General features: G+C 46.3%; 1 protein-coding gene across 3 annotated transcripts in view; it reads right to left on the bottom strand.

Annotated features, from left to right (window-relative positions):
• LOC149358301 (uncharacterized) overlaps window positions 1-14,652 on the bottom strand; it is a 310,815-nt gene that overhangs the window by 203,162 nt on the left and 93,001 nt on the right. For all 3 annotated transcript variants that reach the window (XM_089570340.1, XM_089570341.1, XM_089570339.1), the window contains exon 2: window positions 469-633. In XM_089570340.1, coding sequence (XP_089426466.1) covers window positions 469-633 — 165 coding nt within the window. The remainder of the gene's footprint in view (window positions 1-468; window positions 634-14,652) is intronic.

Below are 14,652 nucleotides of genomic sequence, written 5' to 3'. Positions count from 1 at the left end.
AGTCAGGTAGTCGTTAACCCCTTTCTGCGGGCTTGTATGTCACACCGCTACAAGGCTGGCACAGCCCTCTAGCCGCAACACTCTGTGAAGTTACGACCAGATCGCGTGATAGAGTTTTTAATAGAACATGCGATTGTTCGGGGGAGGAGAGAACTATGCAAGCTCGTAACATCTTGTTCAATCCGACTTTTTTCTTACTCTCCACCATTCCCGACCGGCAGCTCCGCGATTCGTTTCCTCCCTTGACCGCAGTTATCTTTAACTCCCTGACTGAGGGAGTAATTTTACTCCTGCAAAAAGGGCGTTACTCCGCCGACTTACTCTGGCTTCTTAAGGTGTGCGGCAACTCTTGGAAAAGGGAGTGAACTTCAAGACTGGTGTTTACTCTTCCTGAGAAGAAATTCCCGGGGCTTTTCAACTTTTTAGGGTGTAGCGCGCGTCTGGCAGTAAGAAAAGGGAGTCGCTCACGTCTTTTGAGCGAAACCGCCTGGAGAACGGCCGTTATGAGGTCGTAGTGGTGACCCCTGCGGGTCAGCTGCCGGTCTCGCTGGCGCAGGAGGGTCACCAGTGTCGAGTTGAGCTTCATGATGACCTCCTGCAGGTGCTTGGCGAGCCGCCGGAGCTCGGACTCATCTGCAAAGCAGTGGGAAAATTAGGAACGATTAAGTGTTGCTGCTTTACGTGTATCCCTCTAGAGTGGACACTGTTCTCTTCCAGCCATTTCTGGAGTGGCAAGTTACCTTGAGAGGCAAGTTACCGTGCTTTTCGGTAAAGATGTCACTAATTTAAATCGACTAGCTCGAAGATTTTCAATGATAAATACGTATTTTGCTGCAGTACAAACGTCGACATAGTCAGAAAGGCTCAATGAATCAATTCTTAGTGAGAGAAATAATTAGATACAGTTGTCCTCAGTGCACGTCCCTTTAAATGCATACACAGTACGCTTTTATAAAGACATGGCCCCGTAGCGTAGATTGCATGTGTATAGCTCTGTAGGCAGGAAGATAGGTCAGTATGTTATTCAGGTGGTCCCGGAAGACAAGGAAGCAGCAGACTATGAAGAAGATATCGTCGATAGAATGCACAAACTTATCTGGGCATTCAAAGAAAATGCATTTCGAAATTTCTAGCTTATTTCCATTTCTATAAGAAATTAAAGACACGAAACAAAAAAGTGAATGTTAATTCACTTGCCGGTGCTCAGGCCGTAAAAATTCGATACAAAATTCAATGCACCTTCAATACAGACAGCAATTATTACATAGCACAGTTACTAAGATTGCATTTTCAATGCATAGCTCTGTCCTGTAGAAATTTTAAAGGTATTAACATACGAAAGATAGAGAAATATGAACATCGATTGATACCAAATAAACAGCATAAAATTCACGAAATGCAGTAGCTACAACAGAGCTAAATAAACAGAATGCAATATTTGCATGACCAAAAATTAATTCTTATTAACATTTTCGATATCTATTTTGTTCTGGCGTAAATAGACCAATACAGAATGCAGAGCATATGCTACCGTTTGCTGGTCGAATGTCCTGCTTGAGAAATGTACTGTCCAGATACTTGTTGGTCGTAAAGCATATATTTGTGTAAGTTCTAAATTACCATTTGAGATGACTGTGTCAGAGGTAATTATGTGCTGCTTGTAGCGAACTGCTAAATTATATCAGCAGAAATAACGGGCATGTATTACGCTAAAATTCTTTAAAAAGCAGCATGGTATAAGCATCTAGTGTTGTCCTCCTATATGGCGAAAAGCCTTTCTCTAAAGTGGATTTAAACTAGTTTGCGTAAACAAGAAAAAGTAGTCTATTGGAAAAAAGTACAAAGAGTTGTAGCTCAACTTTGGGCGGCAAAAAGAAATGAAATTTTACCACTATGCCTACAGCTTTTGACAGATGTGTTATTATTTCGCTTACGACGTGAGTATGCCGCGACATATTTTTTTTTAAATAAACGCCAAATGTTTTTCCTTTATCAACAATTTCAATAAGAGCAAGACCAAAAGTTAGACTACTGTGTAACGGCATCGGTGACTGCCTTGCAGAAAAAATCATGGCTTTTGTTTTCGCTACATTTATTTCTAGAGAACTAAGTTAACTTATGTGTTCAAATTATCTAGCGATTGACTCATGCGATTTACAAGCCTTTAATAACTACTATTTCAAAATACCAGCGTCGTGCCAGCAGCATACATTATGTATTCTGGCTTTGCACATATATTTACAATGTCATTAACATAAAAGCTAAATAATCGGGACCCCAGAATGCTTTCTTGAGATACAACCACAGTAACGCCTCTCGAGTCAGATAGATTTTCGCTTTTAACAACTCTTTGCGTGCGCTGTTCACGTATGACAGTATTAGGGCTAGAGGGTATGCCTCGAATTCCATATATTTATAATTTTTGGAGCAAACAAGTGATTTATGCGATCGAACGGTTTAAAGTAGATAATACTTATTCCAGCTACAATGTCCCTGATTTGAAAGCTTTGTAGAATAAATAAATCCTTTTGAGTTCAGAGTGCCAATTCGGAGGATCTGCTTTTACGGAAGCTATATTGTAAATTGTATTTATCTGCAAATTTTATGATTCGAGCCTGCATTAATTTTTCTAAACACTTTGAAAAAAACAGGTAGTACAGAGATTAGGCGCTAGTTAATTTATTTTTATCGCTCCCCTTGTACAATACTACTACTTTTGATGCCTGCATTCTTCAGGGAAAGTTTCCTGTAGAAAGGACCTAACTGCATGTAAACGAGAAATTAAAGAACTTTCAGCGTGATTAATTTATGTATTGTCGATATCGCGAACCATGCAAGAACTGAATGCTGCATAAACTTTGCTGTCATTTGTTGTGCCGAAGTACAAACTGTCGCCATTTTTGTTGATTTCATCAACAGCCTCCGGATGAAGTTAACTATAAACAAAATTCACAAAACAAAAACTGCTGAAAGCTCACACCAACCCAATGGCAAAGAGCAGGGAATTATGTAGTCTTAATTCATTATGGCTGTGACTACTAGAGGAATGGTTTAAAATCACTTTTATGTTCTTTCCAGAAAGCATTCGCCTTAGAGTTGAAATCTGGTTGAAAAAGACCATAAGGTATTCTCGTTTCTTGATTCGCAGGAAAATACTGGATTTATTTCTGTGCCATTTAAATATCTTCTCGTCATTTGTATCTCGTGTGGTTACGAACTTCTTGAACATTGCAGCTGCAGTTGCACGTAGGCTTTCACACCCGCAACAACGCTTTTCACCCTCTTTTATGCACAGTTTACAAATGGAACAATTTTAGTGCGGTCCGTTGCGACAACTCAGTTGTACAGTTTTCAAAGCAACGGCCTGGTTACGTTTCAATCTGGCTTCCCTTTTGGACGTGTCCTGTAGACTCTGCGGCCGGCTTATATATCTCGGATGCACCAGCATTCGCATCTATGCTGGGTGTCCCACCTAAAAACACGGTGTAAGCTGAGGCCACAACAAGCGAAGCATACTGGGCGCCAGTGGCCAGATACTGCACCACTTACGCACCTCCGAATCGGGCCTGCGATCAAAGCGTCTTCTAAGGCTAAAGCCATGGAATTTCGGCGGTAGAAATAAAAACATACATTAACTGTCTCGTTAAAATTGAAACCACGATTGAAACACAATGCTATCGTGCGGCGCTTGTTTCTCTGCGTTTGGCCAGCGTCTCTTTTTTTTTTTTTTTTTTTTACGCGGCCACTAGACCGGGCGCGCAGTGTCGAACGCAAGTGACGACGACGAACGAACGAGCCAACGATCAAGAGAACAAACGACAGAACGAGGGAACGCCCGGCGAGAGTTACTGATTTTACATCAAGGCGCCCGTTCTTACTTGCGTAATAAGTTCAAATAACGCGCCAGAACGGGACGCTTAGCGAAGAGTCATCTCGTGGCGTCTAGAGGAACTAGATGACTTTATCTTCCAACGCCGCGGGCTACTGTGTCGCCACCTATATATCTTACAATGCGACTAAAAGTTACCAAGGTTTCTAAAGAAGGCGTTTTATCCGAGTGAAACCGGCTGTTGAGCGTCGCGCTGATTCACGAACGAAGCGACAGATGCCCGTCAAATAAGGTCCTCCGGCCTATGGCGTCGACCGATGCTCAAGAAGTCGTGGTTATTCCCCTTTAATCTAGTAGCGCGAGACCGAATGGTGCGGCAGATGAAAGGGGAATAACCACGGCTTAATCGGATTAACCTCGGGGCCACCGAAATCCGTCGACGCCATTGGATGGAGAGCCTCCTTTCAATGGCATTTGTCGCTGCGTTCTTGAATTGTATCCGAATGAATTTTCGCGCATTCTGCGGGGCGACAAGAAGTCGGTGATTCCTGAGCCGGTGTTATCTGTCATTGTCCAAATTGCTGCTCATGCTGAAGTCCTACCACATTAACTAATCCGCATGTCTGTATTACTGAACTATATACGTGAACATGTATGCATCTTACCCTTTTTTTGGGGGGTTATGGCTAGCCTAAATCCATTCTCAGGCAGATTAGGCTGCAATCAAAGGCTAAATAACTTTTTCCAAGATCATGCCAGAGTCCTTCAGCAAAACGACTAGTAGTACCGTATACTGATAGCAATCTTCCGCGGAGGAGAAGGAGAGGAGTGCGAAAGGGGGAACACCGGCGGGTACCTCGAGCTGCCTTGGACGTCTCTGGGTAAAGAGCGCACGGTCGCAACAAGACACTGTCAAAAGCCTCGATACGCTGTTCATCCTAAAAAACCGTAAAGTGCTCCCTCCGCCAATTGTCCTAGCTCGCTGGCGACTTCAACGTCTACGTCGTGAAGCGCAATTAATGCGTCGTCGACTTCGCATCAGATGACTTCACTCTCAAAACAAATCAAAAGCAGTCATTTTCACGAAACACGTGCGTCGATCTAGTGTTCAGCAGGCAATGCGGTGTAAAAGCAACCACGCTTATAAGTCACCCATTTCCTCGACCACAGTAAAAGCATATAGGCAGGGTGCAAGAAATGGAAACGATGCTCAACCAGTAAACGAAAATGGCAAACGTAATAATATGCTTTATCGTCATTTAATAGTTAAGCATGAACCCACTATACAAACTTTTACCAACGACCATCCCAAAGATGCTGCGAATGCCAGCGCTGTGAATTCCAGCGCAATCCCTGACCTCCGCAGCAACTTTACGATTGCCGCTGGTAATTTTATTATTTCTTTTCTTTAGAGTCGCGTCAGCTTCCCGCCAACTGTTTGATAATTTGGAACGCCTAAATTTCTCTGACGGAGTAAGAGCAAAAACTGTAAAACAATTCCGTGCTTAATATGGCATGTCAAGATCTCAGAAACAGTGACATGAAAGATACGAAAATTTCAACAAGAAATATGAATTCAAGAAACGGATAAATGGGACCCATTTATTATTCCCTCAATCCCTTCTAGGTAGAGTCTACCAACTGTGCACGTGCACTGGAACACGCACAGTGACCTCATTGTCTGGAACGAGGGTATAACTAAATATTATCCGCAAATAAATTGGCGAACCAGCGACGGCACAAAAAAAAAACATGTCCAGCGTACTATGCAATGAGCTCTTATGTATATTAGGCCGACACAATAACAAAACAAAATACAGCGGTTACACAGTTTCAACTAATGCAGTCCAGAGCATCCAATCAGATCTGCAATTTGAAATGGTCATCTCAATACACGAAAACGTCTAAAGCCCTTTGACTTTATAAACTTCAGACTACTACTGCCATCTGGATGGCAACCGCGTCATTACTAGACGGAGCGCTTCTAACAAATGCCTTTAATGAGAGGTTACGCAAGGACTCTTGAATTCATTTCCGCTCAGAAACGCGTGCATTATTTATGGCGGTGGCTGCTGTGCAGCATGTGGAAGGCACTAATATTATTTCTTCTACAACTGCATAGCAGTAACACGGCGCATTGCTCCTTCAGCTCCAATTTCAATTTACATTGCTCAGTCGTGCCGCTCTTTCTGTGTCGTAGGGAAATGTGACAGAGCCATGACGAGCTGAGACTGACATGACAACTGGATTGCTCAGAAATGCTGCATACGAAGCCGCCATCTGCGGTTTATTTTTGCAATTCTCTAGGGCTAGTTCGCACTGGCCGGCGGACCAATTCTTGACGTCATCATACTCGTGAAAATATGTCTCGAGCTGGACGTCTTGAAGATGCATTTTCGTTACCCGTGTACAGGTCCATCAGCGCAGTTCAGTGTTTCACTAAAGCGTTCGAGTTATGTTTAGTGTTTGAACACGCATTCGCGATTTCCCTGTCCGCATGAAATGCTCACTTACGGAAATTTCACGGTCGCATTCAGTTTAATCCTGCAGTGAAGTCCACCCACATTCATGACCGGCGCACGCAATTAGTCCGCGATAAAAAAAAAAGTAGCGCTGGTTGTTAAAGCTTTTCTTGTTACCTAAACAGAAGATAATCATAAGACGAAATTATAACCTCAAGAATTGAGATGCCTCTGCACTGCTTAACATAGTCAAACGTTAAAACGTTGATTACATTTACTGCTGCTAGCGGAGTAAAAAAACACTGCGGTCCTTCGTCCACTGTTGCCAACTGCTGTTAAGTCGTATCCTACTTTAATTGTTGTGATCAAAGCTATAAAAAAAACTGAAGGGGACACTTGATAGCATAACTAGATAATACCCATATATGCAGGGAGGCATTCTCTACTTTACATTCATAGGTCCCTGTGAGTCCTCGTACCACTCCTGATGCAGCGGTGGGCCGCTGCCCTGCGATGGCAGGTGCTCCAAATGGTGGGCCTTGTGTGGCCCAGGTTGCTCTTCCCGAGCGACCAATGTTTAATTTAACTGCCACCTGCCATGATGGGCATTTGTCCACTACAACAAGGTGGCCAGGTTGTGATGGCGCCGCAAGGTCACGTGACCTAGGTGGCCGGCCTGCCTCCTAGGTTGCTCGCAGGAGACCACCTGTCAGAGCCATGCATGCCCGTGACTCTTAGCTCACAACGCCGGCGCCGGATTTTCTGGCGACCGGGGCCTTTAAGGCTATCGCGTTAAAAGAGTCCGAAACCTCAAGAATCAACTAAAGGAGGGGGAAGGGACGTCACCGGGTTGCCACTTTGTATATATGAGCTGTCGATATTACAAGATTTACTGCGGAAGCAGTGCTACTCCACACCCATGACGTCTGTTGAAGTGAAGCCTCCAGCCCAAGAGAGGAATCTCCACCCTCCAGAAACACCACCCACCCGCAGCCACCCTGAACATGAGCGCCCTGTAAAGGTTTCTTTAGCCCTTTATTAAGCCTCACGCTGCTCACCACTAACGATGCGATGCTTGAGCACTTCGTGTTGCGAGCTAGGCTTCCTCAGGCATAATGACGTGTGAACTGCAAGTACTACGCTGCTTAATTGCAAGAGTTAAGACGAGAGATTCCAGTGCGACAGTCACACGAAAATCTCGGTTTAACAGCTCTGAAACGGTACGCCTCGTTCTTCTTTATTAACCAGCTGTAGCCTATTATATAGTACTGTTCATGCATGCTTCCTGTGTAATGTGAGTTATTTGTATTGACCAGAAAACCGCGCTCCATCGACTGCAGCTGTACCGGGTGCTTCTCTGCGTCTAGCGCACTGCACCACACTGCATCGTACTGTGTTATGTTATATTATAATGTGCTATACGGTAAGATAATGTACCATACACTACACACCGCGGAACTCCACTCTAGTCTACTCTGCTCTACTCTTCTCCTCTCTACTCTATACTGTACTCTGCTTTACTCTGCTCTACTATGCTCCACTCTACTCTGCTCTGCTTCACTCTGCTCTACTCTACTCTGCTCTGCTTTACTCTCCTCCACTCTATTCTACTCTACTGTACTCTACTTTACTTTGCTCCACTCTACTCTGCTCTACTCTGCTCCACTCTACTCTACTCTGCTCTGCTTTAATCTGCTCTACTCTACGCTGCTCTGCTTTACTCTGCTCTACTCTATTCTACTCTGCTCTGCTTTACTCGGCTCCACTCTGCTTTACTCTGCTCAACTGTGCTCCACTCTACTCTACTCTGCTCTGCTCTGCTCTACTCTACTCTACTCTACTCTACTCTACTCTACTCTGCTCTGCTTTGCTTTGCTTTGCTTTGCTCTGCTCTGCTCTACCCTGCTCTGCTCTACACTACTGCACTCTCTGCTTCACTCCAATCCGCACGAAACCATTCCACTCCACTTCATAGCTTTGTGCCGGCGTGCTGCACAAATGTTCAGTTTGCCAGTCAAAACCGATCCCGTAAACAATACTTCAAAGCGAAATGCTTCCAAATGGCAGCGCGAGTCATACATGAAATAAAAATCACGTAGCGGTATTGATTTGTATCGAAAATAGGATAAATAGCGCTTATAATGTACAATATTTGACGGTTCCGCAAACGGGTGTTTTATAAGGATACATAGCGGCATAAGGAGGAAGTTTTTACATACACGTACAGCAAAAAAGAAACACGATAGAAGTCGATAAATAACGTGGTAACGCGTATTTAGGGCTATGAGGGACACCGGAGTGGAGGACTCCGGATTAATTTAGACCGCCTATCTCATAGGAAGTGGACGTTTTTCCATGTCACCCCTATCAAAATTCAGAAGTCGCTAAAACAAACGAAAATGGCAAAACGAAAGTTTTCCGAGCGAAAAAAACAATTCACAGGGACACCTAATTACCGTATGTGTTGGCAATTGCAATAGCATAGGAGCTGTTGCCTTTACCGGAAAGGGCATCACTTCCTCGAGCCAATAAGAATTATCCGGTTTGGTGACTTCAATTCTCTCCAGCCAATGAGCGAATTTCATTACCGACACATTTTTTTTCCCTTCAAGGAATCTTTTAATGCTCTCGAATTAAAAAAATTCAGGGGGCACTTTGACTGCCTAAAGTGCGTAGAGGCGAAAGCGTTTTCTGCACCACTTTGACTGCCTCTGTGGCACTGGTGACGTCACAATTGGATGATGTCAAACATAATTAATGGCTAATTACTAAGTAAGGGCTAATTACTATTTAATGCCTAATAACTAATGCCTAAACGCTAATTAACGGCTAATTAATTATGCTTAAGCTTCGCCTTTAAGAGTGGAACGCGACAGGGCTAGCAGGGGTGGTATTCTCCCGGTGTCGCCTTTTGCGACATGTCGCATTCGCTCTTCGCTGATTGGCTCGAGCCGCGGTGACGGCGGCGTGACGACACGGATCCGCCTTCCTGCTACGTCATCGTGACGTCGCCCCAATTTACTACGCTTAGTCGAACAACGGAATGCGCTGAAGCGATTCGCGCGGGCGACGGGCTACCGTTAGCGTACGAACGCAATCGGCAGTTGCGGCTTTTGCGCCCTTGGCGTGAAAACATGGCGACGTCCTTTCAAGCGAGAGCCGCCCGCTTCAGCCAATTCAGCAGTCCTGTCCTTGCGATTCCGGTCGGCATGTTTACCGGCAACTACTGGTGTTGTTACTTTTCGCTATGACTTACCTTGCTTCGACGATAAAGTTTAAGCTGCAATTCAGCCTAGTTTTTTAGATACGCTCTCGATTCTGGAGCGCGCAAGCCTAATGGGACCTCCAGCTACGCTGCTACCGTCTGCAACTGCCCGAAACGCAGCCGAAACCTAGCACAACCATCCGGAACGAAAGAAAAATAGATTTGGAGCTTTTTCGCGGTGTTTTATAGACTTAAATGAAGTAAAGCGAGTTTATATTAAATTTGCAAATGTTTTTTTGAACATTAGACGTCATGTGATGGCAAATATTCTTGCTATAAAAGATACGAAACTACTGCTGCTAGTGGATCAGCAGTGGTAAATTGTCGCTTCTCGGAGTGAATGAATGCACCGCAGACGAAAGTGCCGCGGCTTTTAAGGCGGAAGCCTTTAATGCCTCATCGTTGTAAGCAGGAGTTGTCGACAGAAAATGTCACGCTTTTCAATTGGTCGAAATGCTCGTGACGTCACAGTGCGCGAATTTGAAATGGGGCCAATTGTACTTTGGCTAGTAACCATGCAACCAATCAAAGGGATCGTACAGTGATGCTCCAACTAAGTGGGACTGAGTTTAGTTAATTGCTTAATTAATCAATTAGCCTAATCAAGATAGAGGAGAATGAAGAAAGAGGAAAAGACGCGCGTCGCAGCGACAACAGCGTACGGGCAAGAAGGCACAGCTGAGAAAACAGATAAGTACGAAGCCGCGTTCGCTCCACCACCACGCACTTCCCCACTCAGTTCGACGTTGCTCGTTTCAGATACGTTGTGTCGAACATCCTAGACAGTTCCAACATTTGACAGGTGAATGACAGAACACGATAGACAGAAATATAGTAATATAAATATGAAATAGCCTAATTAACCTTTCTAGTTAGACCGCATAAATCAATAAAACCGAGAACGAAATTGGTCGAATTGGGGAATCGAACCGGGGTCTCCGGAGTGCGATACGAGCACGCTAGCCACTCCGTAATGCCAGCTGAATGGTTTTGGAATGAACAAAGGCGCGTCTAGCTAATACGGCGTCTTCGTTCACTCCCATCTTCCCCCTTTCCCTTACGGCGAGGTGCAGGTGTCCACCCAGATATGCGAGAGAGATACATTTCCTTTCCTCAAAAAATAAATTTACCGTGCAGCAAGGCGTACAGCCGAATTGGCGATGGCGTTCTGTGGACTCCCTGGCAGCGTTGCAAGACGCTGTCGCGTTCCACTCTTACAGGCGAAGCGTAACATGTTAACCACACATCAGTAACACACGCAGACAGCCAATGGACGCGTCATTCCCTGGCAGCACTTGAATCATCATTCACAACCACATTCGTGGCAGAATGCTGTACTCAGGCTTTCGCCTTGCACCACTTTAGTCACCAAAGTGACTCCTAATTTTTTTCCGTTTCTTCGAGCATCTGTAAGCACTTTTTTAGGCCCCGCCCATATGCGACATGTCGCAAAAGGCGACACCGGCAGAATACCACCCCAGCTGTCCTGTGCCAGTTGTTGGCAGTGACGCTTATCTTACAGTATACAAAAGCTTCAAGCAAGGGTGCTTAAAGCATCCCACCAAAAAGATGCTGGGCAGAATACCAGCCCAGGTCCTCACTATCCTCTCCCTTTCCCTTTCATTTCCGCCGGCTGCAGCTAGGGTGCTTAAGATTAAATTAGATAGCAATTGCCGCGGCCGGCAACTCTCTTTTGCTTCACTTTTTTATGCGAAGCATATTGCTAGAGCTACCACTCACGCCGTCGGCGTGGGACCCCTAGACGTCACACCACGTGACATCTTGACGTCACACCACGTGACACCGTGACGTCACAGCACGTGACACCGTGACGTCACACCACGTGACATCGGATGAGAGAGGCGGCCTCCACCTCGCGCCGTCGCCGTGGGACCCCTAGCCGTCACGCCACGTGACACCGTGACGTCGTCGTGACGATGCCATCGCACAGACGCCGGAATGTCCTCGAGCGGCATTCCCACGCATTTCGAACGAGCGTTCACACTCGGTGTAGGTGAAACGCTCGCTCTACCGGGCAGGCAGACGCGGCTTCCGTGGCAATCCAGGCAACGCGCGTCTCGGGGTTAGTCGGCGTTCCGCTGTAGCCATGCCGTTGTCTTCCCCCACGACGAAGGCTTCTAGTGGTTGTATTAAAATGGCCAAGTATGCAACCAAGGAAAGCCATGTATTACCAAGCCTAGCCACCAATATGCTTCGCATCTGACTAGGCTTAACCTTAGCTAAGCCTCAGCTATAATTTTTTTTTCTTTTTTCTTTTAAAATAAACCGCTACCACCACCACCACGGAACGCCACCACCCGTTCGGCGCGATGCTTTGCCGGTTGGAAACACCTTTAAACACAACGCTTTTTGAGGAAAGGAAATGGCGCTGTAATTCTCTGTCATCTCGGTGCACACCCGAACCGCACCGCACAGGAAGGGAGGAAGTGGGAGTGAAAGAAGAAAGAGGGGCCGTAATGAAGAAAATGAAAATTGTATTCGAGGAAAGGAAATTACGCAGTAACTGTCACTGTCTCACATATCTCGGTGGACACCCGTCATCCGTCTGTAGAGGAAGGGAGGAAGTTGGAGTGAAAGAAGAAAGGGGCCCTAATGAAGAAAATGAAAATTGTATTCGAGGAAAGGAAATTACGCAGTAACTGTTTCACATATCTCGGTGCACACCCGTCATCCGATTGTAGAGGAAGGGAGGAAGTGGGAGTGAAAGAAGAAAAAGAAAGAGGGACAGTAATGAAGAAAATGGAAATTGTATTTGAGGAAAGGAAATTACGCAGTAACTGTCTCACATATCTCGGTAACCCGTCATCCGTTTGGTGACGTCACTGCGCTCGTCGATGAGTTACTCCAGGCGCTGAGCGCTAGCTCGTTCTTGAAATAATTCAAGTATTGACGACGCAGTGCCTAACCAGTTTGGTGAAGTTTTTTGTGATGGTGGGTTTATGAGCGTTTACTGTGTGTCGTCTCCTTTTCTGGCAAACCGATAGTGCATTCCTTGTAGTAAGGGAGGAGGAGGAGGATAAACTTTATTTTCGTCGACAGATGTATCTGACGGTGTGGGGTTATAGCCCCATCAAGTGGCCATGAGCCCGTGGCGTTCGGCGACTTCTAGGGCTCTTGTCACAACCCGGATCTGTGTGTCCGAGTCGGAGCTGAGCAATGCGGCCTCCCACTGGTCTGGATTCGAGAGCTGCAAGCCTCTAGGGGGGTAGTCCCGAGGGCAAGCCCAGAGTATGTGGGATAGAGTGGCATGTTGGCCACACATTTTACAGGAAGGGGAGTAGACCCCCGGGTATATGCGGGCATATATCGCGGGGTTGGGGAAGGTGTTCGTTTGGAGTTGCCTCCACGCAACTTCTGCGGACGGCTTGTAGTAAGGGAGAAAAAAAAATGCGTGCATATCGGCGTAAACACTGAATCGGCGTAAACACTGAATTCCAGATCGATGCACGTGGTGCGTGATGTCTTGCGTGATTGGTGCGTGGTTGGTCTCGGGAGCAAAGTCCCTGATGCGACGTCTATGACAAATTTCAAATTATTTTCCTGAAGGTCCAGTGACGGACATTTCGAGGCGTTTGGTGGCGTCTCATTGACACCACACGCAAGGGCGTCCGCAGAATTTTTTGCAGGGGGGGGCCCCATTGGTTGTTGGCGCCGGAGGGGGGGGGGGGGGGGGGGGGGGGGGGGGCATGTTCGTAGCAAAAAGGCACTATTTGCGGTATGAATTTATTTATTTATATATAAATAAAAAATAAGTGAAATACACACATGAAATAAAAATTACAAACAGCAAATTAAAGTGTGGCTAGGAGAGATACATTGCAGTTTATCAACGAAGAAACAATTAAAATTAATAAAAAATCCAAAAATATACTGTCACTTCGTGGAGAAGAGTGCTCAGTATTGCTGCATACGGGTTCTCGACTCACCCGGATTGATGACCAGCACACAGCACAATATGGTCACAAACACGCAACTACAGTCACTCAGTCAGTCTTCCTTGAACAGCAACTGTAGACTCCACGGATTTTTCTGGGCGAATTGCGTGATTACACGGGTGATAAATTCATTTCTGTGCTTCATTACACGCTCTCGGTGTACACTCGTCACACACATTGATTGGAAAAACGGTTGAACGCGTACGTTGAAAACAAAAGATGTCTATACATACAACGAAAACTTATTTACAAGATAAATGCACGCTCGCAGCTTCATACACCTCGCTCCATCTTGCTCGCGCATCCGCACAGTCGAGCAACCGCACGCACACTGCTCGCCGCTCGTAGTTTTCTCGTCCACTGTCTTGGTTGTTCTCAGCTTCGTTGACAAACGGCCACTAAAAACACCGAAGCACAAATACAGAGGCGCGCACACGTGCAAGGGCTTACTTCCGTGCGACTTCCAAGGGGAAGAGACACTCGCCACTCCGGTAGGAAAATTTGTTTTGTGTGTTTTTATGGGGTTCAGAGCCCCAAAACGACTCAGGTTATGAGGAACGGAGTAGTACAGAGCTCCGGATAATGTCGACCACCTGGGTCTCTTTACCGGGCACTGACCTCGCACAGTACACGGGCGCTGTTGTCATTTGAGGCCCAGCCAGAGGTGACAGGCGAGCCAGGCAGGCGCCATCGGGCTGCGTTGACCAAAGGCGCTGGTTTTCGGAGAAGACGCAAGGGACGCTGGTATGGGGGCGCCTCTGGAGACTGCGTCGCCGTGAACAAAAGATGCTAATCTCCTTTGCCGAAGATTCTGATAGCGGCGCTTCTACCGCACTGCGCTCTCCCGTGGATCGGAGGCACAGCGAGCGGCGGCGGCGCCAACTGATCGCCCGCTTGCCCATGAGCAGCCCGACAAAGCGGGGGTGGACACGGCTGATTTGTCTTTCCCTCCTGAAGAATTCATCGGTGGCCGGCATAACGAAGGCGAAAACAAGATGCACTGTGCACTGTCTGCCTCCGTGTCGCTATCTGTCTAGAGATCAAAGAAACAGGCACCCATTTCAAGACGGCTTGAAACACATGCTCGCCGGTGCCGCTGTATGTCTGCAACAGGTCGGCCTTCAACAGAGCTAACGATGG

Source organism: Amblyomma mixtum, chromosome 2 (genome assembly GCF_055824585.1).
Source record: "Amblyomma mixtum isolate Tamu chromosome 2, ASM5582458v1, whole genome shotgun sequence".
NCBI lineage: Eukaryota > Metazoa > Arthropoda > Arachnida > Ixodida > Ixodidae > Amblyomma > Amblyomma mixtum.
This window is presented reverse-complemented; position numbering and strand designations above follow the sequence as displayed.